General features: G+C 47.0%; 1 protein-coding gene across 2 annotated transcripts; it reads left to right on the top strand.

The window, feature by feature from the left end:
• Positions 1-6,677: 6,677 nt before the first annotated feature.
• Positions 6,678-22,903, top strand: GJA5 (gap junction protein alpha 5). 2 transcript variants are annotated; one of them, XM_036834223.1, is made up of 3 exons: positions 6,678-6,792; positions 8,474-8,573; positions 19,437-22,903. In XM_036834223.1, the coding sequence occupies exon 3, from the start codon at positions 19,469-19,471 to the stop codon at positions 20,543-20,545; it is 1,077 nt and encodes a 358-aa protein (XP_036690118.1). In that variant the 5' UTR covers positions 6,678-6,792; positions 8,474-8,573; positions 19,437-19,468; the 3' UTR covers positions 20,546-22,903. The 2 variants fall into 2 exon arrangements, with proteins under 2 accessions (XP_036690118.1, XP_036690112.1); XM_036834217.1 differs by lacking the exon at positions 8,474-8,573.
• The last annotated feature ends 167 nt before the right edge of the window (positions 22,904-23,070 follow it).

Genomic DNA, 23,070 nt, shown 5'->3' with positions numbered 1-23,070 from the left:
TCTTGTACTTCTTTTGTACGTATTGCTCACTTTTGCATTCATTACACTGCGTTCAGCTTATTGGTGCACTGGGCTGTCTCCCAGCCATGCGGAACATCAGGCCAGAACTTGCATCTCATTTATCTTTGTATGCTCTGTCCTCACATATAGTAGGTCCTCAGTATACCTTCGCTGAATTAATGATTAGTGAATGAATGACTCTACAGAGCAGGTGCTGTTCCTGAGACTCTGGGAGGAGGCTGCTGTGAGGGAAGTACAAGTCTGCCTGGAAAAGCAGTTGTCACGTGCTCTCGGGGACAAAGGGAGGGTAACATGTGAATGGCACTTTTGGATGTGCGCCGTGCACAACCTGCATGGCCATATCTGGTGGCCTTGCTTAAAGGTGGCCATAATAGTTATAACTATTATAATAGTGATAACACCATGTTCCACTGTTAATCTTTTATCTCTGTACAAAGTAGTCTCCCACCTATAATTTAATTTTCATCTTCAGGACACATGATTCATAGTATGCTGTATGTTTGTATGTATCTATCTATATCTACTTATCTATCAATCTGTCTACCTCTCTCTATGTATTCTATATGTGTGAGAGAGAATATTTATTTAGCACTCACTATATGTCAAACATGATATACATCTCATTTGATCTTCATAACCAATCTATAAGTTTGGTAGATACTAGCATTATCCTTACTTTGAAAGTGAGCCAGATGTGGCTGTCAAGGAGAAAAAAAAATTGTCCTCTGTCCTTTAGGTTCAGTAATTTGGGGGCATGTGAATTAAACTCACAAAAGAGACTAAGAGCAGAAAAAGAGATTTTTTTCATATGCATAGGGGAGCTAACAAAAGTAGTTAGCTCACTAAATGGTTAAAGTTAGAGGCTTATATGTTTAATTTAGGGAAGAGAGGGGTGGAGTAAAGACCTCTACAGGAGGAATAAATAGGTTTCTTTAGAAACGACAAATAGGTTTTTAGGAGACCAAATGGGAGATAAGAAAGTTTGTGATTAGGGACTTCGCTGGTGGCGCAGTGGTTAAGACTCTGCACTCCCAATGCAGGGGGCCTGGGTTCCATCTCTGGTCAGGGAACTAGATCCCACATGCCACAACTAAGAGTTTGCATACCACAACTAAGGAGCCCACCAACCTCAACTAAGACCCAGCGCAACCAAATAAATAAATAAATAAAAATAAATAAATATTAAAAAAACAACAACAAGAGGTTTAAAAAAAAAGAAACTTTGTGATAATGTTTGTTTATGCAAGTAGAGTGGTCTTTCCATCTTCTTCATGGCCATGAAACTCCCTGATAATGTTCGTTTATGCAAGTAGGGTGGTCCTTCCATCTTCTTCATGGCCATGAAAGTCCCCTGGAGAGGGGATTTACAGTAGCCTCGTTTCCCAGAAGTTACTGCTTCTAGTCAGATAAGAAGAGAAGCTCCAAGAAGGCTTCTTTCTGTCTTTGATGAATCTCAAATGTCTTCAACTTAAAATAATCTTCATACCAACTTTGAGGTTCCAAATGGGTCCCCACATGGCAAAAGAGGTCCCACAGCTGCTGAATGGAGTCGAGATCTGAACCCAAGCACTCTAACCACAAGTTTTTTTGCCCCAAGTTCTGTCTATTCTACCTTGAGTATTTAGCTGACTGAATGTGAGACTAACCTTTGGGGAAAACAAAACAAAACAAAACAGGGAATAGTCTTAATCTTCTAAATGCCTCTAATCCTCTTTAATAACTTGACCCCAGGCGCCAGAGCTGAATCTAGACACTAATTTGGGTGGAGATGTAAAACTTTTGCTCTTGAATTCGGTTTTGAATGTTATTGGCTAAATTATTAAGTCAGGCTTGGGGTATTGTATCTCTATTTTACATGGAAGGAAATACCTTTACTTTGGAGTGATTTGTCTCAGGGCACTTGTGTTAATGGCATATTTGACGGAACATTTCTTGACTTTGTATTTTAAGAGACTTACCAATAGATCACCTAGCACCATATCTTGGACTTGACTGAAAATACCTTTCAAAATAAAGGTGAAGCAAACCCTTTTTAGTCCTTGTGAGGCGGGTAGGTGGGGGTAGACCAAGGATGCATCATTTGTTAGAAGGGAAAGAGGTGTGCTCTGAGTATACACTGCACACTCTAGTCACTGCTTATAATTCAACCAAAATATCACAAGACTCCCAGTCTTCTTGCTTTCAAGGACTTCTGTTCAGATCTAGAGGACAAATGTCATTCTAAGATTTCCCAGAGGAAGGTCCCAATTTTTGTCATAGGACGCAATCCTTGGACCTGGTACTCACAGAGCCCCAGTGAGGCTGCATCCAGCTGTTGCCTTCATGTCCTGACTTCAGTGGGAGAGAATCAGGCTTGGCTGATACTGGATTCCCCCTCCTCCTCCTCCTCTTCTCATTTCCATGGAGGCTGCAGGCCCAAGCCCACCACAGAGTTCAATTTGTGAACCCAAAAGGTCCCATCTGCTTTAAGTCCAAGAAGAGGTATGGATGTGACTTAGACCTTTTCTTTGGGGCTGAAACTAGAGATGTGTGGAGAGTAGGTTCATAGGCCAGAGTACCAGGGGCAAGGAAGTCTGTGTTTCTTTTGCTTTCTACTTCTTGGAACAGGGTGTTCTTGCCCATTTTAGCCACTATCTGGAAAGTAAAAGTCTTAAAGGGGACAGCTTATGCTTGTGGTGTCTGAATCTCCACTGGCAGAAAAGTGTGACCTCAGCCCACATACCAGGGCTCCAATTACCCATTTATGCCCTCCAATGAGGCAGGGGTTGGGGGGACTCATCACTCTCGCATGTAGATGCTGGCAGAACTTATTTGCATGCATTATCCTGTAGCACTAAGGGAAGTGGCTCTTTAAACATCTGGACCTCAGCGTCTTGGGAAGGAAACTCATAGAGTCAGAGATTCATTGGATAGAGGAGACATTAAAAGATTTGTTCACTTGCCCTCTTGTCTATAAGGAGACGCAAAAAAGATGCACTTTTCAAAATGCCACCTTTAAAAGAGTCGTAGAAAATGTGACTGTGTCTCTTCCTGGAAATCTCAGATGATGCAGGACCACCCTCACGGTCATGGTCAAAGACAATCTCTCCTGCTAGGGCTTCCTGTGCCGTCTGCAGGCCTGTTTGCTCCCAGCTGGAGGGCCCTGTGCTCCCCTCTCTGACCAGATAAACGGGTTTCATGAGAATTTCCTCTACAGCCATGGGGAGAAAGTGCCTGGCCTTTAGCATCAGGCAGAACTTTTCTCCACCTATTAACTGAATAATCTTGGGCAAGTTGCTAAACTTCTCTGAGTCTGAATTTTCTTTTCTGTAGAATGGAAATAATAACATAGTATCTAACTTGCAGTGTTGTGAGGTGAGAATGCCTGGTACATAGAAGGCCTTCAGTAAATGCGCCTTTCCCTTTCCCCTTCATTACAGCACAGCAAAGACATTGCTCTATATGAATCTGTTTTCCAAATGATTTTTCCTTACATAATTTAACAGCTTATTACATCATTATGCATTGAGGACAAATACATATAGATACTGCCATTTATACTAATTGTTTTGTCTGAATAGCTCTTCTCTGCAACTAGAATGTCAGCTTCTTGTGGACAAGGGATGGTCTTGCCTCCCACTTAGCGTAGGCTGGGCCCATAGGAGTGGGCAATGAATTCCTATCCAGGAGACCCTGATGGATGGTTCAAGTGAGCTTTAGAAGGTCATCTTTTGGTCTGTTCCTCTCCAAGTACAATAATGTGAAGTGTGGCTAGCACAAAGCCTAGCATATGGTGAATGTAGAATGAAGTCCATTTTGCCATCTCACTTCTACAGCTTTCCTTACAGGTATTCTTTGACCAGATTTTGGCTTCCTCTCTAAATCCTCTGAGTTCTCCATATTTTTTAATGAGTGGAACACAGACCTTGGCACCCCTAAGACCCTTTCTTAAGCTGAACGTCAGAATGAAGGGGAGGACATGACAGAACCTCCGTGCCCACCCCTGGCTCTTTGCCTACACCTTCTTTTCTGGGGCATCAGGCATCTGCTCATGGCATCCTTCTTAATATGTGGTGATAGCCAGATTCAGCCCCTTTAGACAATCACCTTGGATCTATAGCCCAAATGACAAAAGTTTCCCAACTTTTGTCAGAGGCCTTATGGTGAGGAATAAACCAGAGTTCTGAAGACCTTGCCAAAGCAGCTTAGCTTTGGGCCATAAAACACATTCTGTCCTAGATGCCATCTTGAGCAGAGTACCTGGCTGGAGGGCTGCTCGACTTCGTTGAGTTGGGATGATCTGAGTTCAAGAACTCAGTCTTCTCTCAGCACTTACTTGGACTTCCTGGATCACCTCTAGCAACCCATCCAGTTTCTTCACTGTCTTATTCTCTACCTGCCAAGCCGAGTGGAAGCATTTATTTTCTGTGCCCTGTACTTGCTCCAGGATCTTGGGTGTACCTACATCTCGGCAATTCTTCCCTTCTGGGCACTCAGAGGAAAATGGCATTCTCCCTTCATCTTCAGCCACGCCCTCAGCTGGACCCTCCTTTGACAGCTGATGATCTAGGAGTTAATACTCCACTAAAACTTCCCCACTCTCAGATTATCCTTCAACTGAGACTTACGGGTTCTTTAACTGGCCATCTCCTGGCTGAAGACAATAAGGTATTCCCAGGAACCCGCAGCCTTTTCGAGTGACTGAGATATAAGGACAAAGCCATAGCGTGGTGAAAATCTCTGCTTTGGAGAGGAAACTGGATATCACCAGGGCTCCCTATGTTTCACATGTTGAATTCTATCCCAGGAGTTTGCACCAGCTATGGGAAGTACAGGCAGGAGGAGGCAGGCATTGCATTGTATTGTATTGCATTGCATTGCATTGCATTGCATTGCATTGCATTGCATTGCATTGCATTGTATTGCATTGCATTGCATTGCATTGCATTGCATTGCATTGCATTGTATTTTGCAGTCACAGCCACAACACTTACCATGTACCAGACATTGTTCCAGGTGCCTTACACATCTGCATTAGTCCTCATGATGACCCTAGGAGGTAGTTATTATTATCCCTAATTTACAGTTGAGGGAACTAAGAGGCATAGAGTTTATGCTAACTTGCCCACTGTTACATAGCTGGTAAGTGGTAGAGACAGGATTCAAACCCAGACAGTCTGGCCCCAGCATCTGCTCTGAAGCTACATAGGAAAAAAGGTAGGGAAACTCTGGCTAAGGAATCAAGAATCTTGAGTTTGTTTTCAGCAGGGCTGCTGTCTCCCTAGACACAGGAAATTTGGCCCCATGTTCTTTCCCCTCTTGCTGACCCCAAGCTTATTCACCCATGAAAAATATCACCCACTAAAGAAACAAAGTTTTGCAGACTGTTGGAATATTCGTGAATATATGTGAACGTGATGGTGTGGAGGGAAGGAATGGATCTGGGTTCTGGTCCTGCCTCTGCCATGTACTATGTGTGACACTGACAAGTGGCCTTGAGTCTTCGGGACTCAGTTTTCCTGGCTGTCCCAAATGATCTCTGGGGTTTTCTTCCAGCTCTCACAATCTGTGGGCTCTTGGTCATTGGTTTGTCTGATTTCAGTCCGCTCGTGGTCACCTCTGTCGCTGGCTTTTATCACAGTCTAACTGGGTCCATGGCTAAGCACATAAGTTGAGGAGTTGAGAAAAGGAGTTGAGAATGAGGGGAGCTTGAGGGTAGAGATGCCTCACAGTTTCCAAATTTGCCCACCTGTGGCATGTGATTGAATAAGAGACAGCCTTACTTCCGTCAGCCCAGTTCCAGCTGGGAGGCCTGTATGCTTTTGTGGAAAGAGCAAAGAGGTGACTTTTGGCATTGGCTAAAACTTCTAATCCGGATTCTCCCGTTTACTAACTGGGTCACCACGATCATGTTACCATGATCACGATTTCTCTGAACCTCAGTTTCCTCAAATGTGAAATGTAGAAATGTCTACCTTGAGAACTGGACATTGGAATGATTAAGTGAAATAAAAATATTATATCTATATCCGTATCCATATCTCTCTCACCCCTAGCCCAGTGCCTGGCACATAGAAAGCACTCTCTTTTCATTAGAGGAGAAGGAGAAAGTAGTCCTGGGCAGTGGAGATGCCCTCTCCCTGCCCTCTTGAGCATTCAGGTTACCTCTGGTGTCTATTCTGGGTGTGGGTGCTTGTGATTTGTGAGCCTCAGCTCACTCGTGTGGGCATAGTAGAGGTTCCCCAAAAGACCTGCTCTGTGAATGGGCACTCTTTTTTTCTGATGACAGGAAAAGGATGGGGAAGAGGGATCTCCAGGGTAGTGCCAGTTTTCCCGCTGATGCCCCAGGAAAGTGGCCCGGCAGAGGGTGAGCAGGCAAAGGCTAGGGAGGCGGTGCACCACCAGCCGGAGGGAGAGGGGGCCAGCTCGAGGACTGTGGCGACAATGACAGGGGCAGGGCAGAGGGGGAGGAGGAGGAGGGCTCAGTCTCCTTCTGGGGAGAACACGGTGAGGAGAGGCTGCAAGGAGGTAGAGGGGAGAAAACTTTTTAAATGAGCAAAGATTCTAGGAGCACAAGAGAGCGAGGGGAGGGAGGGATCTCGAGGGGGAAGGGGGAGGAGAGAGAAAGAGTAGGAAGAAGTGGGCGGAGGGAGGGTGACAGATAGCGATTAAAAAGAGGGTGGGAGGGGAACGACCGACAGGCTGGAGAGCAAGGAAGAGTGGGCAGCGGGGGAGAGGCGGCCAGAGAACCAAGAAGCCAACTGGAATTCCAGACAGGAGGAAAAGAGGAAGGTAAGGGGAAACTTGAATTTTAAGAGATAAAACTACCAGTTGATGGGAGAGAAGCAGAGAGAGAGCCTTGAATCTCCAGCCTTGTTGCTGGATCACAGCAAAGCTCTCTCTCTGCACCTGTGGGTTTCCTCCCTACCCCTCTCACCAGTCCCTGTGATGGTGAGCTTTGGGTATATTAAAGAGAACAGCTTATGAAGCAGCAGATAAATCACTTACTCGATTTAGAAGGAGCTGTAGAAATGCAAGTGGAGGGCCTTTGCCGTCCATCTACCTCTCACAGATGCGCCGTGCTCTAGGGGCATCTTACAAGCAGGACACCAGGTCATTTCCAGGCACTTTTGTGAAGATTGTAATTGGCCCTTTAAAAACCCAAGCCATCGCTGTTTTACCATGCTTCCTCTAGGCTTGGAATTCTTTTTGAAATGCTTTCCACAGCATCTAGGAAAGTGTTTTGATTTTTTTCCCCCTAGGGCATGTTGGATGGTTTAAAAATATTCCCTGCTTAGTTTCCTGCGGAGTATCATGTCCCCGCTGTCCATTGTGAGCAATCTGGTCACTTGCTGTTGGAGGAAAGAGGCTGGTGAGACCCGGAGAGGAAGCCAGGGAGAGGTGCCCACCGGAAGGTCTCCTTTCCTCCTGGGCGCAGGGCAGGAAGGTTCCTGACAGCCCCTTGATCTCCCTTCCGAGCATGTGGTAAAGGAGCCCGGACTCAGGGCCCAAGAGACCTGGGCTCTGGTGCACTGAGGGGCTGTGTGACCTTGGGCCAGACAGTTTCCCCTTCTGGGCCTCAGTTTCCTCATCTATAAAATGAAAGGTTTGAAGTAGCAGGATCCCTCTGGTTCCCTTCAGCAGTAACACTGTCCAAGGTTGAGATTCCTTAGCTCACATGCACCTCAGAACCACTACAAAAGGGAAGGCTGACACAGGATTTTACATCCTTACTGTGCCTTTGTTCAGTTTTTCCTTCGTCCCCCCTCTCCGTATCCTGTCGTGATGGAGGAGTTCCTGCTTCTGACTCCTCAGCATCTCACTGGGCTGTCTCCTGAGCACAGCTCTGGCACACCGGCTCCGACTGGCCTAAGAGAAGGAAGGGCAGCGTGAGCGGCACCGGGCAGGGAGTCGGGAGGCCTGGGAGGAAGCCAGTGACACTGAACAGAGAAGAGACCAAGGCCACCCCCATCTGCCTGGGGTGGTGGGTTCACGGCTGTGGACACAAGCTGGTCTTTAGAAGCATCCTAGCCTAACTCTCACATCATCAGCCCAAGTGGTCTCCATCTCTTCCACCCACTAACCCTGGAGTCACAGCCCAGCCCAGACCCTGTTCTCGCGGGACAGCTCTCTCCACCCTCTGGCCAGGTTCCCCGTGGTGGCGTTGCTGTCCGGAACCTTCTCCCCTCGCTGACCCTCCAAGCCTTTTCCTCACTCAGCAGCTGTAGAGCAGCTCCAGTGACCACTGGGCATATGGCAGGCAGTACCGGGACGTGTGTTACCCGGCTTCCAAACTGGCACCCTCAGGGCATCCCCTCCCCCAGACTCGTGAAGTTCAGAGCCCCATGGCAGTAACACAGCTGTGTTGCCCAGCTTGGCCGCTGGCTTGGAACCCCAGAGATGTTCTTGCTGGGCTGTTGAGACTGGCTATTGTTCTTGTCCCCTAACTGCCTCACTCCTGTCCCCCTGCCAGGTACTGGTCTAAAGTCCTAGGCCATTAGAGCTGGAAGAGGTCTCCTAGATTGCCAGTCAACTTCTTCTTTGACAAATAAGGAAAACAAGGCCCAGAAAAGGCAAGTGACTTGTTGGAGACGACACAGTGAGTCAGGGCCAGTTCAGTTGGGAGAACATCCCGCTCTGTTCACTCACAGCTAGCGCTCTTCTGCCTTCCGTCCTTGGCTGCGTTTTCTGAGCCTCCATTCCTCCCCAAACCTCCCTGCTTCTTGCATGGCAGCATCTCTATAATCCTGCTTCCTGGCAGTGACACCACCTGCCCACCTGCTCGTCCTCATCTCCGCCGGCTGGTGGGGGGCACATGCAGCGGAGGATTCTGGGCTCTCGCAGCCAGCCGGGCTATCACAGGGCAGCCTGGCCTCTTGGGTCCTGGCTGATCCCCCCTCTGGGCCCAGCCAGTTAACACAGGGCAGGGAGCCTGTCCGTGTGGATCAGTCAGGACAGGAATTAGAAGACCTGCAGTCCTCAGGGCCAGGGAGACCCAAGGCCCAGGCTCTGCCTTCTGTCCCAGGAAAGATCTCCCCCACCGGGGAGTCCAGCAACTCTCTGTTTGAACTGGTTCCTCTCTGGGCTCCAGGATTGAACTGACTGAAGGGGAGAGATGCCCACTTTCCCAGGAAAGCTTCAGTTCTCCTAGGAAGGAAGGTGACTTCCTTTCTACAGTCAGAAGCTGCTGGCTCCTGGCAAATGACAGCTTGATGCCACTCTGTGAATCAATTGTTTCTGACATGTTAGCAAATCATGGGGAAGAAAAATTCAGCCTTCAATAATCCACCCCCCTTCATAAGGAAAGGGAGTCAGGAGGTCTCAGAATCAGAGGTCTTGAAATAACACAGAGGGATCTTAGAGTTTATCTGATTCAGGGGTAAGGCAGAAGGGAGGGCCTAGGCGTTTGGAATCACATTTGTGTTAGAATTTCAGCTGTGTAAACCTTGGGAAAATTATTTAATGTCTCCAATCCTCAGTTTCTTCATCTGTCAAAGAGGTTAATAATAAATAATTTCCTTGTAAGGTTTTTCTGAAGATTAAATAAAATAATGTATTTTAAATGGCTACCACATAGTAAGTGCTCAATGAACAACAGAACAATGGAGTGGAATCCAGGTCACCTGGTGCTCAGTCCAAGTCTCTTTGAATTGAGTCTCATTTGATGCAAAGGCCTTTCCACAGTGAAGGCTCACCATGACATGAAATCCTGAGAAGGTACTGCTTGGTTTTTATGACCACAGATTTTTTTTCCGGGTTGACTTTTGCTGACCTCTAAGTTGGGAGTCAGAATATCTGGATTTGCCTCTTGGCTTTGCCACTAATTTGCCATACTATCGCAACTGGGCAAGTCACAAACTCCCCAGATGTTCTAACTTAGAGCTGGAAAGGCCTTAGCAACCATCCAGCTCAACCACTTAGTTTTACCCATGAGTGAACTCAGGCTCAGGGAGGGGGAATGTCTTGACTAGAGTCACAGAGAAATAGCTGGAACCAGAAAGAGCCTCTCTTCTGAGGCTCTTGTCCACAGAGGACTTCGAGAATCTTAATCCAACCTGGCATCTTCATGATTCAGGACTTCGGGAGAGGGCAGGTGTGTTTAGGGGTCAGGATGCCTCTTTGCCTCAGATCACAGAGTAGACAACCTCCTATTTCTCTTTCAAATAGAACTGAGCCAGCTTCAAACCTACACAGGTGGACATGCCTTTGGATTGGTGATCAGATTCCAAAGTGCTGCAGCTCCTCAGAAGGAGGGAATTATATGAAGCACATATTTTATAGTATGGACTCATGTGGAGTCCATCTCCAGGCCCCAAAGCTCGAGTTAAAGAAAAGTTCGGGGGCAGGCTCGACCAATTACGAGAACACGAGGGGCCTGATTGGAGTGGGACTCTATACCTCCCTTCCTCTCCACCCCGCCTCTCTTCTTTCCACCTAGTGAAATAACTGATTTAGAGTTAAATTAATATCCTTCCCATTGCCCGTGTTTTCCCCACCTCTGATAGTCACCCTCCCCCACTTGGTGGCACATAGGGTGTCCTTGCTGTGTGCCTCTAACCGGCCTGCTGCATGTCAAATGCTGCATCAAGTTGACTAGTTGGGTCATGTTTGAGAGGAGTTTTTACTGGAAATGGCAGAAAAGAAAACAAGGAACTAACATTATTGAGTGTCTACTATGTGCCAATTACTGTTCTAGATGTTTCCACTTATTCACACATTGTTTAATCCCCATGAGTAAACATTCCCCTTTTTTCAGATGAAGAGGAAACTGAGAGGTTATGTTACTTGCCTGAGGTCACACAACTAGAGGGTGATGGAAGCAAGGTTCGAATCCCACTCTTCCTAGGAACCACGAGTCCCACCACCTAACTCTTTCTGTTCCCATTGCTCTTGTTATGACCTGACATCAATGGAACACCAGAGCCTGCTGTTTGGCCAGCCAAGAACCCGGCAGTCGACACTGCCGCAGCCAAGAACACTTACTGGCTAAAAAAGGAAATAACTTTCTATATGTGAATTCTGGCCAAATGGTGGCAGATGCTGAAGAGTCTGGGAATCCTGACCACTCTGGGCTGAGGGCCTCCATGTGGTCATCAATTCTAGGAACAGCTTATGCAAGGGATGGCCAATCAACAAGCCAGAGGCTAAAAGGAAAAACCCTGGGCCTCTTACGGGAAAAGATCTGCTTGGGGAGTTAAGACACTGGAGCTCTGGTCACAGGTTTGTCACCAGCTGTCAGTCCTATCAGTCCTAGGGCCTCTTTGCTTTCCTTTCCCTTTAAGAGACACAGAGAGAAAGGCAGGAGCCAGGCAGACCGGGTTCAAGTCCCTGATGCAGCATTTGCTACTTGTGTGACTCCGTACATGTTACTTAAATTCTGAGTCTCAGTTTTCTCGGCTGTAAAATGGAATAATACTGCTTTCCTAGCAGGGCTGAAGTAATGGTTAGAAAGTAATGTTAATGTCATGTAAGGGTTAGAAAGTATAGCTGTAAAATGCTTCACACATGGAAAACACTCAACTTAGTGATATCTGTTATTATGATTACTTAACTTCCCCGGACCCTTGTCTTCATCTTGTACAGAAATAAGGGGTTGAGTTCGATTGATCCCTAGATTCCTTTTAGCTCTACTGTACTATGAATCAATGACAAGATGTTGGAAATAATAAAGCATTTCATAAATATAATTTTCGTTAATAACTGCATAGGTATTAATCAACCCCTTCCGGTAATTAATAAAGACCTCCTGATATCTCATTGTATTTGAATATCTCCATTTGCCAGCCCCTCCCATCCATTCCTTGTAAATATGTCTCCTTCTAACTTTTTAAGAAGAAAATTACTTATCCTAGCATAATTCTCTTTCTCTACTTTGCCTGCTCCCTTCTACCTCCTTGGCTTTGAAACAACTGTCGGCCAGCAGGATCTCTGAGTGGACCACTCTCTCCTTGCCAGAATCAAATAATTAAATTTAAAGAGGAGTTAATTATCTGCCCTTGGCTGGAGGAGCAGGAAAACTAAAGTGATAGTTAATCTTGTCCATCTGTCTCTTTTTCCCTCTCTCTCATCTCTAGCTCCCTCTCTCCTCTCTAGTGGTCAAGGTTCAGGGGTGCAGGCCCCCTCTGGACTTCTCATTCTGAGAAAGTTGCCCACACTGCCCAACTCAGTAGCTGTAGGTATATCATACATCTATCTGGTTGAAGTAGCTACCCCAAACCTAAATCAGGAAAAGAATGAAAATTCTAAATGTAAGAATTACCCTTAACCATGCACAAATCCACTCCCTATTCTAACAGTTATCTCACAAATATCCCTGTGGCAGTTATCTTATGTAAAAGAGGCCAGCCTTTGGTGAGTAAGGATTTTCAAAGAAAGGAACTTAAGGCGATTTAGATAGAATCTAGTACAGTTCTTAAGGCAGGGCCATCACTGTCAGGAAAGACAACAGCTGGCTTTGATGCCAACTTCACCGCTTACTAGCAAGTCATCCTCAAGCGATTTTGCTCAAAACACCATCTCTGAGCCTTGTAAGAAGGGGACGGGGCCAGTCCCTAGTTCCTCCAATTATTGTGAGAATCAAATGAGAATATATATATCAAGAAACTTGCAGAGTGTCTGGCACATAGAAGGGTCTCAATAAGTGTTAGGTTTTCTTATAATTATTGTTATTATCACCTAGATTCAAATTCTCTTTTTGTATAACTCTGGGTAAACTAGCAAATGAAGCTGAGAATCTTGAAGGATAATAAAGATTAATGAGGTAGCTGAGGCTCAAGACCACTCTCTCATGTAATCCTCCCTACATATCCATTTTAGGGAGAAACTACTGGGGTGAGGGAAAATTAGAAAAATGTACATTAATGAATAAGCTCCAAAAGAGTTCCGAGATGATGGCTATAGTTGGCACTTCACTTTATAGAGCCACCTTTGATGTCTGGTGTAGCATTGGGGTTCATAAACACTTTCTGAACTGAGCTGCACTGACATGATACTGTGTCTAAGGCATCCTTTAAGTGAGGCCCTTTGGGTCCTTTCACAACAGAATTCTCTTCATTGGGAAGCAAGTCAACCCTGCCCTTGCCACATTCCACTGTATGGTGAGAGGAATTATAGCACGGGCCCAGGGGATTGTTGTTATTACTGTGAATAACAATCTTTATTGAGAACCAGAGGTCTGTTAGATACTATCCAGTACATGTGTCATTGTCCAGAATTAGACTCAGCCTCTGCAGAGTGGTCTTAAAATCTAATGTTGACAAACTTGGGTGAGTTTCCCAGTGATCTGTGGGGGAGGCAGAGAAGGAATAGCCCATGGTGACCAAGTCTCTGCTCTAGACGTGTTCAGTCCTGCTCAGCCAAGTGGAGGACTCTCTCATGGGCAGAAGGACGGCTCAGTGGCTTTTCTCTCCCTGGTGTCCTGGTCACCACAGTCATTGCGCAGGTGTCCCTAGGCCAGCTTCCCAGGGAGGTGCCTCTAGTGGCATTAGGTGTTTTGAGTGACCTGAATGCTGTCATTCATCCACTGTTGTTTCTAAAAAGTACACGAATCAACCTATCAGGTGCAGGGCACGATATTAAGCAGTAAGGGGGAAGAGAGGGTAAGGCGATTTCAGGGGGAGGATCCAGTGATGAATAGTTATGGGGCTTGTCTTCAAGGACTCAGGGTTGAGTTGGAGAGATAATACACAGTCAGCAGAGCAAATAATTCTCCTTAGGTGTGTGAAATCCCAGTGGTTTTACAATTTAACCCAAGGCCCAGCTGCTGACTTGGGGGGACACAGAAATTGTTGTCAAATAGTATGTTGTAAGGGCTGTTATATTTGGTTTCAGAGGACAGAACTAGAATCAACAGAAGGAAGAGAATTTTCAAGGCCTCCCCATGGTAGCTTCTTGCTCACTTGCAACATGCCTTCTTGGGCAGGAGAGACAGGGGTGCAGTTTCAGCTGTGTGCTGGGTGACGCACCTGTCACCTGCAGCCTGCCTAGCTTACGCTGCAGCCATTAGTAAAGGACTGCAACGAGCAGGGTGACTACCGAGCGCGGTGCCTTACGTCCCCACCCCATTTGGGGGCTTTGTCAGAGGTAATGCAATCTTACTGCTAGACCAAACATTTTTTTTTCAATCATTAAGAAAGCATTTATGGGCTTCCCTGGTGGCGCAGTGGTTGAGAATCTGCCTGCCAATGCAGGGGACACAGGTTCGAGCCCTGGTCTGGGAAGATCCCACATGCCACGGAGCAACTAGGCCCGTGAGCCACAATTACTGAGCCTGCGCATCTGGAGCCTGTGCTCCGCAACAAGAGAGGCCGCGATAGTGAGAGGCCCGCGCACCGCAATGAAGAGTGGCCCCCGCTTGCCGCAACTAGAGAAAAGCCCTCACACAGAAACGAAGACCCAACACAGCCAAAAATAAATAAATAAATTAATTAATTAATTTAAAAAAAAAGAAAGCATTTATTATGCACCTAATGAGAAAACCTAATGCAATAAGAATACAAAGCAGAAGACAGGCTTTTGACTTTGAGAAGTCTACTACCCATCTGAGGGAAAAAGCCGTTAAATCCTTGAGGGCAGGAATCATGCCTGATCTGTTTATTAATCCAACAGATATCATTGTGTGCCTAGTATTTGCCAGGCCTGGGACCCGTGAGGTATTATTTCAGTACCCAGAACAGTAGTAGACACATAGTAGGGACTCAGAAAAAATACTTGCGGGTTGGCTGATAGACAAGAAGCTTTTGGAGAACAAGTGTAAGGCAGCATATAACCCAGTGTGGGAATGTATCCTGCCTGCTGGATGGTAATTTAGCATCTTCAGAGTTCGGGAGACATCAAAGAGGGATGAGAGCAATTTGAGAAGACATCTCCATTTCCACCTAGATCTGTGGGGTCAGAGGAAAAGGTGCTGGCTATGAGTTCATGTTAATTTGGGTTGCTCTAAATTGGTTTTCTTTAAAAACATTGGCTGCCTAGGGCGGCAACAGTGCCAACATAAGGAGGGGCACTGGATTGGGAACGTAGACCCTGAATTTTATTTCTAGCCATATAATACATGCAGTAAAGGAATAAAATGATTCATGCTCACTATGCACAAAAACCTTCCTTTGGCCCTTTCCCTCTGATCCAAGTGTAATGTTACTATTACCAAACACATTCCCTAATGACTTCTCCAAAATTTTTGCTTTATCCCAGGACATGACACATTGAAAGAGGATGTGGACGGTCTTGGAGTAAAGAACGTTCAGAGTTGGGATGTTCTTGTCCAGGTTCTAGGGACCATCTCCCTTTTCCTTGGGGACTTCAGAGCTTGCATCACTTGCAAAGGGCTGTAGAATTCAATTACCCAGGGCTCTATGGAGGGCCCTGGCCCCACCCTGAACCGGAGTCAACCTGCCTTACATTCCCATAGCCCCCTGTGCCTCCCTAATGTTAACACACATCGTGCTTTATTGCAATTGTGTGTTTGTTCTCTCTCCTTAATTAAGGGAAATAAAGGCAGTTAAGCTCAGTAAAGGCAGGGACTCCTTGCTTGTCTTTTTAACTGCTGCATCTTCAGTGCCATCATCACTGCGTGATACCTGGTAACTGGTAACCACTCAACAAACTTATTAAATGAATGAACGAAAGGGAAGGACATCGTAGGCAGAGGGAACATGAGGAGCCAAGATAAAGAGGTGAGAAATCGTGGGCCGTGAACACATGTGTGGGGAGTTGTGTAGCTTAAGTACTGAGTATGTGAGGGGAACAGCGGAAATAGATGGGATGACGCTGTGCTGTGGAGGGTCTCAAGTGCAAGTTAAATAGTTTGGACTTTATAAGCAGTAGGAAGCCAGTGAAGGTCACAGATAAAGCAGTGGGGTATACTACCATTTTTATTTGACAGAACTTATTCATGGCATGGGCAGCTGCCTTTGCCCCTCCTAACACACTTCCTGCCAAGAAATGGATAATAATCTACAAAGCGTTTTATGTGCTGTACACCCAGAAAACTCAATGAGTGTCTAATCTACAAGTTTCTTTGGCTGAGGTTGTCGGGGGTCCAAAGGGACCCAGAGGTGTTGGGAAACTGACTTCAGCCGGGGACCTTTCATATTATAAGCTGAGCAGCTGGAACATGATAGCAATGTTAAGTTTCTCTGACCTTGTTTGAGTCATCCAGGATGTCACAAACGAGAGGTTTTTCACCCTATATACTGCTGCCAGGGCCCACGGGGTCTGCCCTAGCCCACACCTCCCCAGCTGGTTAGTTTCTCTTGTTCTCTCCTGATGAGGCATCCTAAGACTGTCTTTCTGATATTCTGCGATGTTCCTTTCTTGTACCTGTGTTTTACTTCTTCCAGGTGGGCCTCCTTGGACTACAAGTGAGGCAGTCAGCAGGCAAGCCTCTTGGCAGAACTAGACCAAAGCATCACATTCTTTGCCTTGAACTATTTTTCTATTTCCTTGGGGACTTGCAAGGAATGAGTGACAGAGTCAGAAGATCAAGGGAAAAATCTTCAGGGATTGAGGAGAGTTTGGAAAACTTGCCCCAAATCCTGGAAGAATATAACATTTGTTTCTCTCTTTCTTTTTGTTTCTTTTTGATTGCCATTTCTCTTTCCCTCTGGCTTTCTCCCCTTCTTCTCTTCCATCTGTTTCTCTCTTCTTGGTAATGCACATCTCTCTACCTTCCACTTTCTCCTATTCTTGTCCTTCCCCACCACTTTCCTTGCTAGTAATGGCTACCTTTTATTCAGTTCTTATATTCTGAGCACTGTGCTAAGTGCTTTTTACATATCACCTCATAATACTCTATGAGCTAAATAATAGTATATCCATTTCGCAGGTGAGGAAATTGAGACACAGATCCAGTAACTTCTCCAAGCTCAGCAGATATTCACAAGGATTTGAACTCCATTTAGCTAACCCCCAGATTGACTTCCCTTAACTGTTACAGGGTCTCTTTTTTCCCATTTCCAACTCCCCCTTGTCTTTTCCCACTTTTTGCTCCTCCTCTCTCCCCTTCTCTCCCTCCCTTCTCTCTGACACTCGCCACATCCTGGCCTTCACATGTGTGCTGATGACCCTGAAGGTGCTGAACACTGTACACGTGCCCAGAAGGGATCAGAGACCATTCAGACTCTTATCTAATCAGCCATTTTCCCTTTGGACTAACGCTCCACAATTTTCCACTTTTGGAGGCGATGGAGGGGGCCCTTCATCATGTGAGGAAAAGGGCAAATGTCTGATCACAAACCAGAGGAAAGGGCTTAAGACTTGGAAGGGTCTTTGATACGGAAGGGAACAGAGATAAGGCCCTTTCCGCTTGCTCACGGACTCTCTCATTCCCAGGGACTCTGTGTACTCTCAGGGTTGGGGAGTGGAGGGTTGGGAGAAGACAGAGCCTGGAGGCTGGTCTCTGTCAAGGTATCAACTCCGAAGCCAAAGCCTGGATCGTGAAATATGGAACCTCGCCCTGTCCCTCCTCAAATGCATGCGGATAGGAACCGGGATAGGATAGGAATCAGGGCCACACTGGCAGCAAAGATGTGAGGGTTAAAGTTTGAACTTGACAACCTCTAAGGTCCCATCAGAATCCGAGGTTTTAAGATTCCAAGAAGAGAATATTTACCTTCAATTCCCCCTTTTTTTTTGGTCATTCTGTTGATTAGGACTGGTTGATTAAAGGCTTAAGCCATAAGGACATTTATTGTTCATCAAGTAAGAATTCTGGAGGTAGAAGATTCAAGAGTTGATTCAGAAGCCTCAGGGCACTGGTTGGCATTTCTGAGGTTCTCTGGGAAGCTTCAGGCATCTTGACTCACACAAACTGTCCACAGGCAGGAAGTCGTGGGGGTGAAGAGGACTTCAAGTGAGGCTCTATTTACTGGGGGATGGAAAAACATTTTCTAGAGCACCCCTTCCACATCAGACTCTCCCCACACCTCACAGACCAGAACTAACTGCAGTGGAGGCTGAGAAAGTGATAGCTGGCCTTCTTACCCTGCTTATGGGACACGGCAAGGAACAGGGGATTGGTTTGCCACTGGGTAGAAAACAGCAGTGCCTGCTACCCCCTCCTTCATTCACTCAACTAAGATTTACTAAGTACCCACTCTGGGCCGGGTGATGATGGTACAGAGGACAAGAGAATTCCTGTTCTCAAGGAGCTCCTACTGGAAGAATACAGACAGGCAGAGGATCACAAAACAAGATGGCAAGTGCTAGGAGAGGACTGAGTGTCCCCAGGGCCACCACAGAGCTGAAGATGCCCAGTTTGAGGAAGCAGGGAGGGCTGGGAAAGCAATGACTGGGTTAAGTTTTGAAGGGTAAATAGGATTCAGCTAGGCGTGAGGGAGCATGTAGGAGGTGGTTGAGAGGAGAGCATTTGGGAACCTTCCAGGACTTGGCATGCTGGACACAACAAAGGTAACTGAAGGGGATAGGCAGGAAATGAGGCTGAAGAAGCATGCCAGGACCTGATGAAGGAAGGTTCTGTGTGGGACTTAAAGGTTTGGGGCGTTTATTCTGGATGTGTGGGTGAGCAGGTCTGTGTGTGGGTACCTTCTGTCTGCAGAAAGACAAGCTGAGCTGTACAGCTGGAATGGCTGCACTGCAGTGAAGTGTAGATCAACACTGCCAGCTGCTAATCAGCTGGGGGAACCTGTGAAACCTTTGAATGTTTTTGTTTGCCACCTCCCGATAGAGTTGGCCCATGCTGGATGGCTCTGATTGTTATTGAAATAGAAATAGAAAGAGAAAATGCTTCCTAAGGGGCCAAATTTGCCTCTCCCACCTTCACCTTTTTCTCTTCCACCTAGTTCTGGCCTCTGGAGTCAGAAAAAATATATATATATATTTTCCACCTGACAGCAGCTCAAACATATGGAACACGTGAATTATGATTTTCAGCATATCACATACCTCATCTCATTTAACCCTCAAAATCCTCTGGTGTAGCTAGTCCCATTTTACAGACAAGGAAACAGACTCAGGGAGGTAAATGTCCAGAGTCACACTTGCAGGCTCCTGTCCTGTGTCCTTTCCACTACTCCAGTGTTTCTTGGGTGAGGTCCTTGGACTGCCTACATCAGAATAACCTAGGCTGCTTGCTGCAAATCCAGATTCCTGGGGGCCATCCCAGACCTCCTGGAGTAGAATCTCTGGAGGTAACAGCACAGAACCCACATTATAACACACAGCTCAGGTGATTTCTAGATCCATTAAAGCGTGGGAATCATGCTCTAATCTTGCTGTCATGACTACTTTGAGTGTTCTCTTTCATTTTTGCTGGGGGTGGGGGAGGAGGAAGAGAGCTTTTTAGGTGAATCTGACTTCTAAGCTGCACTCTCTTAAGGAACGCATTGGTATGGGTCAGTGAAATCACAGAGCATGATTGGACCTTCCAGATGTTTGCAGAAAGCATCCCTCTGTTTTTCTCTCTGTCCCATTTGCAGGAGTCTTGGCGTCTGTCTTCTGCTGAGCCAAGATGGGTGACTGGAGCTTCCTGGGAGAGTTCCTGGAGGAAGCACACAAGCATTCCACGGTGATCGGTAAGGTCTGGCTCACCGTCCTCTTCATATTCCGCATGCTGGTGCTGGGCACGGCTGCCGAGTCCTCCTGGGGGGACGAGCAGGCTGATTTCCAGTGCGATACGATTCAGCCCGGTTGCGAGAACGTCTGCTATGACCAAGCCTTCCCTATCTCCCACATTCGCTATTGGGTGCTGCAGATCATCTTCGTCTCCACACCGTCTCTAGTGTACTTGGGCCACGCCGTGCACACGGTGCGCATGCAGGAGAAGCGGAAGCTACGGGAGGGCGAGAGGGCCAAAGAGGTTCGGGGCGTTGCCTCTTACGAGTACCCAGTGGCCGAGAAGACGGAGCTGTCCCGCTGGGAAGAAGTGAACGGAAGGATTCCCCTCCGGGGCAGTCTGCTCAACACTTACGTCTGCAGCATCCTGATCCGCACCACCATGGAGGTGGCCTTCATTGTGGGCCAGTACCTCCTCTACGGCATCTTCCTGGACACCCTGCATGTCTGCCGCAGGAGTCCCTGCCCCCATCCTGTCAACTGTTATGTGTCCCGGCCCACGGAGAAGAATGTCTTCATTGTCTTTATGCTGGCTGTGGCCGGACTGTCCCTTTTCCTCAGCCTTGTTGAACTCTACCACCTGGGCTGGAAAAAGATCAGACAGCGATTTGTCAAGTCACAGCAGGGCATGGCTGAGTGCCAGCTTCCTGGTCCCTCTGCCCGCATAGTCCAGAGCTGCACACCACCCCCTGACTTCAATCAGTGCCTGGAGAATGGCCCCGGGGGGAAATTCTTCAATCCATTCAGTAACAAGATGGCCTCTCAGCAGAACACAGATAACCTGGCCACTGAGCAAGTGCGAGGCCAGGAGCAGATTCCTGGAGACGGTTTCATTCATATCCGTTATGCCCAGAAGCCTGAGGTACCCAATGAAGGCTCTCCAGGTCACCGCCTCCCCCATGGCTATCAGAGTGACAAGCGCCGTCTCAGCAAGGCCAGCAGCAAGGCCAGGTCAGATGACCTATCAGTGTGACCCACCAGTGTGGGGGAACCAGGACCAGGTGGGAACAAAGGAGGCTCAGAGAGAGAAGGTGTGTCCCTTCTGACCCCATCTCTCTCATTCTCATCACTGATCTACTCAGTTTGGGCCCTGGATCTCAATGGCATTGCTCATTTTTTCCAGAAGCTATGACCAGGTCTTTGTGGGTGCAGTAAGAGACATGGCTACCTACCCAGGCTCCGCCACCCTCCACTCAGAATCCTCAGTGAAGCCTTTCATATTATTCAGTGAATGGGATAGAGGAAGGGACGGGGACCATGGCAAATCTGACCTGGGAGGGACAGCCAGAGGGATAGGATGACTGTCTACATACCAGCCACATACCAGATGGATTCTCTAAGCCCCTCTGGCGTCCTTGACCCGATCACCCTTCCTCCTGCAAGGAAGAGCCCAAAGTTCCCGGCCAGCAACAAGCATGAATCAAGGAACTTGCATTAGATGTGCTCTTGAATCTGTTGTCTCCTTGGACCGTACCTTGGGGTGGTGGTCAGGTCGCCATGGGATGCCCTTAGCTGCCCCTCCCTCCACCCAGTCTTACTTAAAAAGAGGTCCTTAGACCTCGACCAGCAGCCTCAACTTTACAAGTGCCTTGGTATGCACCTCTGGCAAATGTCTCACCTTGGTGATGTTGCAGCTTTTCCTTCTGCCAGGGTGTACAGCCAGCCCGGGGAGGGGGGTGAAAAGCTCTCCTCGGGAGTCACTGTGCACACTGACCCCACTGGCTTTCCTGCCACCACATATCAACCTGCAGCTCTTTTACAGTTCAACCTGATGGTAGAAACCATCCCTTCCAGTCCTCCCTTGGTGGTCCATCCAGTGCTCCCCTAAAAACCTTATTGACCAGAATGCCCAAGAAGCCATCGTCCTCTCTCACATTCTGACCAGATCACCAGCCATGGAGGCCAGTGGAATTTCCCCAGGTCTTATTAAAACAAAGAGGGGATTGTGCTTCTCAGATTCCCCTTGGGAAAAAAAAAATAATTCTGCTGTGAAGATAAAAATGAAAAAGGAGAGAAAATACTGGAAAACGATTTTCCCCTCCTGTTTGCTTCCCTTGCTGACTGCCAACTTAGAGTGCCAAGAGGAGGTGTGATGACAACTATGGAGGCCCCCATATCTCTCTTTCCCTGGAGGATTTAGCAGGGGCATGAAAGCAGAAAGGGAATCTCCAGCTCTCTTGGCAGGGCCCTTGTTTAAGAGCACAGAGATGCCTGTATCTCCCCAGTGCTCCTAATGAGACTGCCAAAAAAGCAGTGGGGACTACAGAAAAGCCCTGCCTTCCCAGGGACTGGCCAGGTTTCTCTCTTCAGTCCATCTGTAATAGGTGGTTGCCATTTTGGATGAAGGTAAAGGATGCTCAGAAGTGGATGCGGAAACTTATAGGGAGACAGTTACTTTTTAAGATGCATGTGTGTGTTTGTGTGTGTATGTATGTGCTGATAAGGTGGGTGAAGGGGAGGGAAGTCCTGAAGTAAGGAAAGCATGCCTTAGAGACACTTGTGTCTTCCTGCCCTTTCCTCCAGATGCCTGGCAGAGGGGCTGAGCCTCACAGTTTTCAGTGTCATTAACCTAAATAGATAGATAGGCCTGAGAGGTTGGGACAGAGGAGGCTGAAGCTTCAGAAGGAGGCTCAGCCTCTGCCCCACCTGCCCATCTCTGGGCCCCTCTGCTGATACTTGGTTGTTATTGGTGGGTGGAGAGAAGGATAAGGGTTGAGGGGTGGAGGAAGCTGACGGAGATGCCATTTAGGGAAGAATGACTGGTCATCCCAGATCCCTGGAGGGGACACCTTTTAATCTATTCTCTGGCACTGGCATTAAGACTCTCTCTCCAAAACAAAGCAAAAAAGACTCTCTTTCCTTCCATCTCTGAAGTGTGTTTGTTTTGTGAAATGAGTGTTCCTGGATTAGAAATTCTGTGAGATCAGTCCTGATGATGGGGCTTTCAGGAAGGAAAAAGGAAATAATACGTGTAGTTTGTCCTAATAAAGTCTGGCCCTACATTTGTCTCTCCTTTGTGTCCCTTTCATGCTGTGACTACAAGAGAAGGATGGCAGACTTGGTGGGGGAGGGGAGCACTTGGAGCCAGTCATCAGTCAATCAGTATTGCAAAGAGATTTGTAATCACACATGCCAGCGTGAAAATCCCAGCTGCTGATTTACAGCTGGACTCCAGCAAGCTACTTAATCTCTGAAGCCTGGTTTTCTCATCTGTAAACTGAACCTAGTAATATCTACCTCATAGGTTGTTAAATGAGATACTATTTATAAAGAGTACAACAGAGTGCCTGGGAAATAATAGTCTGTCATTAAATGGCTATTATTGTTATTATCTTCATTATTTTTGTTGCTATGTTGAATACATAGTATTTGAAAACCTGGGATGTTGAGGGATGGTTACAGAACTTGCCTTTATGGAGCTCACTGTCTACCTAAGATGATCAACTGAACCACATAGAGGAAACAATTAGAATAGAATGAAATAGGAATTCATTGATT

This window comes from Balaenoptera musculus, chromosome 1 (assembly GCF_009873245.2).
Source record: "Balaenoptera musculus isolate JJ_BM4_2016_0621 chromosome 1, mBalMus1.pri.v3, whole genome shotgun sequence".
NCBI classification, from domain to species: Eukaryota; Metazoa; Chordata; class Mammalia; order Artiodactyla; family Balaenopteridae; genus Balaenoptera; species Balaenoptera musculus.
The sequence above is the reverse complement of the archived record's forward strand: the minus strand, read 5'-3'. Positions and strand labels throughout refer to the sequence as shown.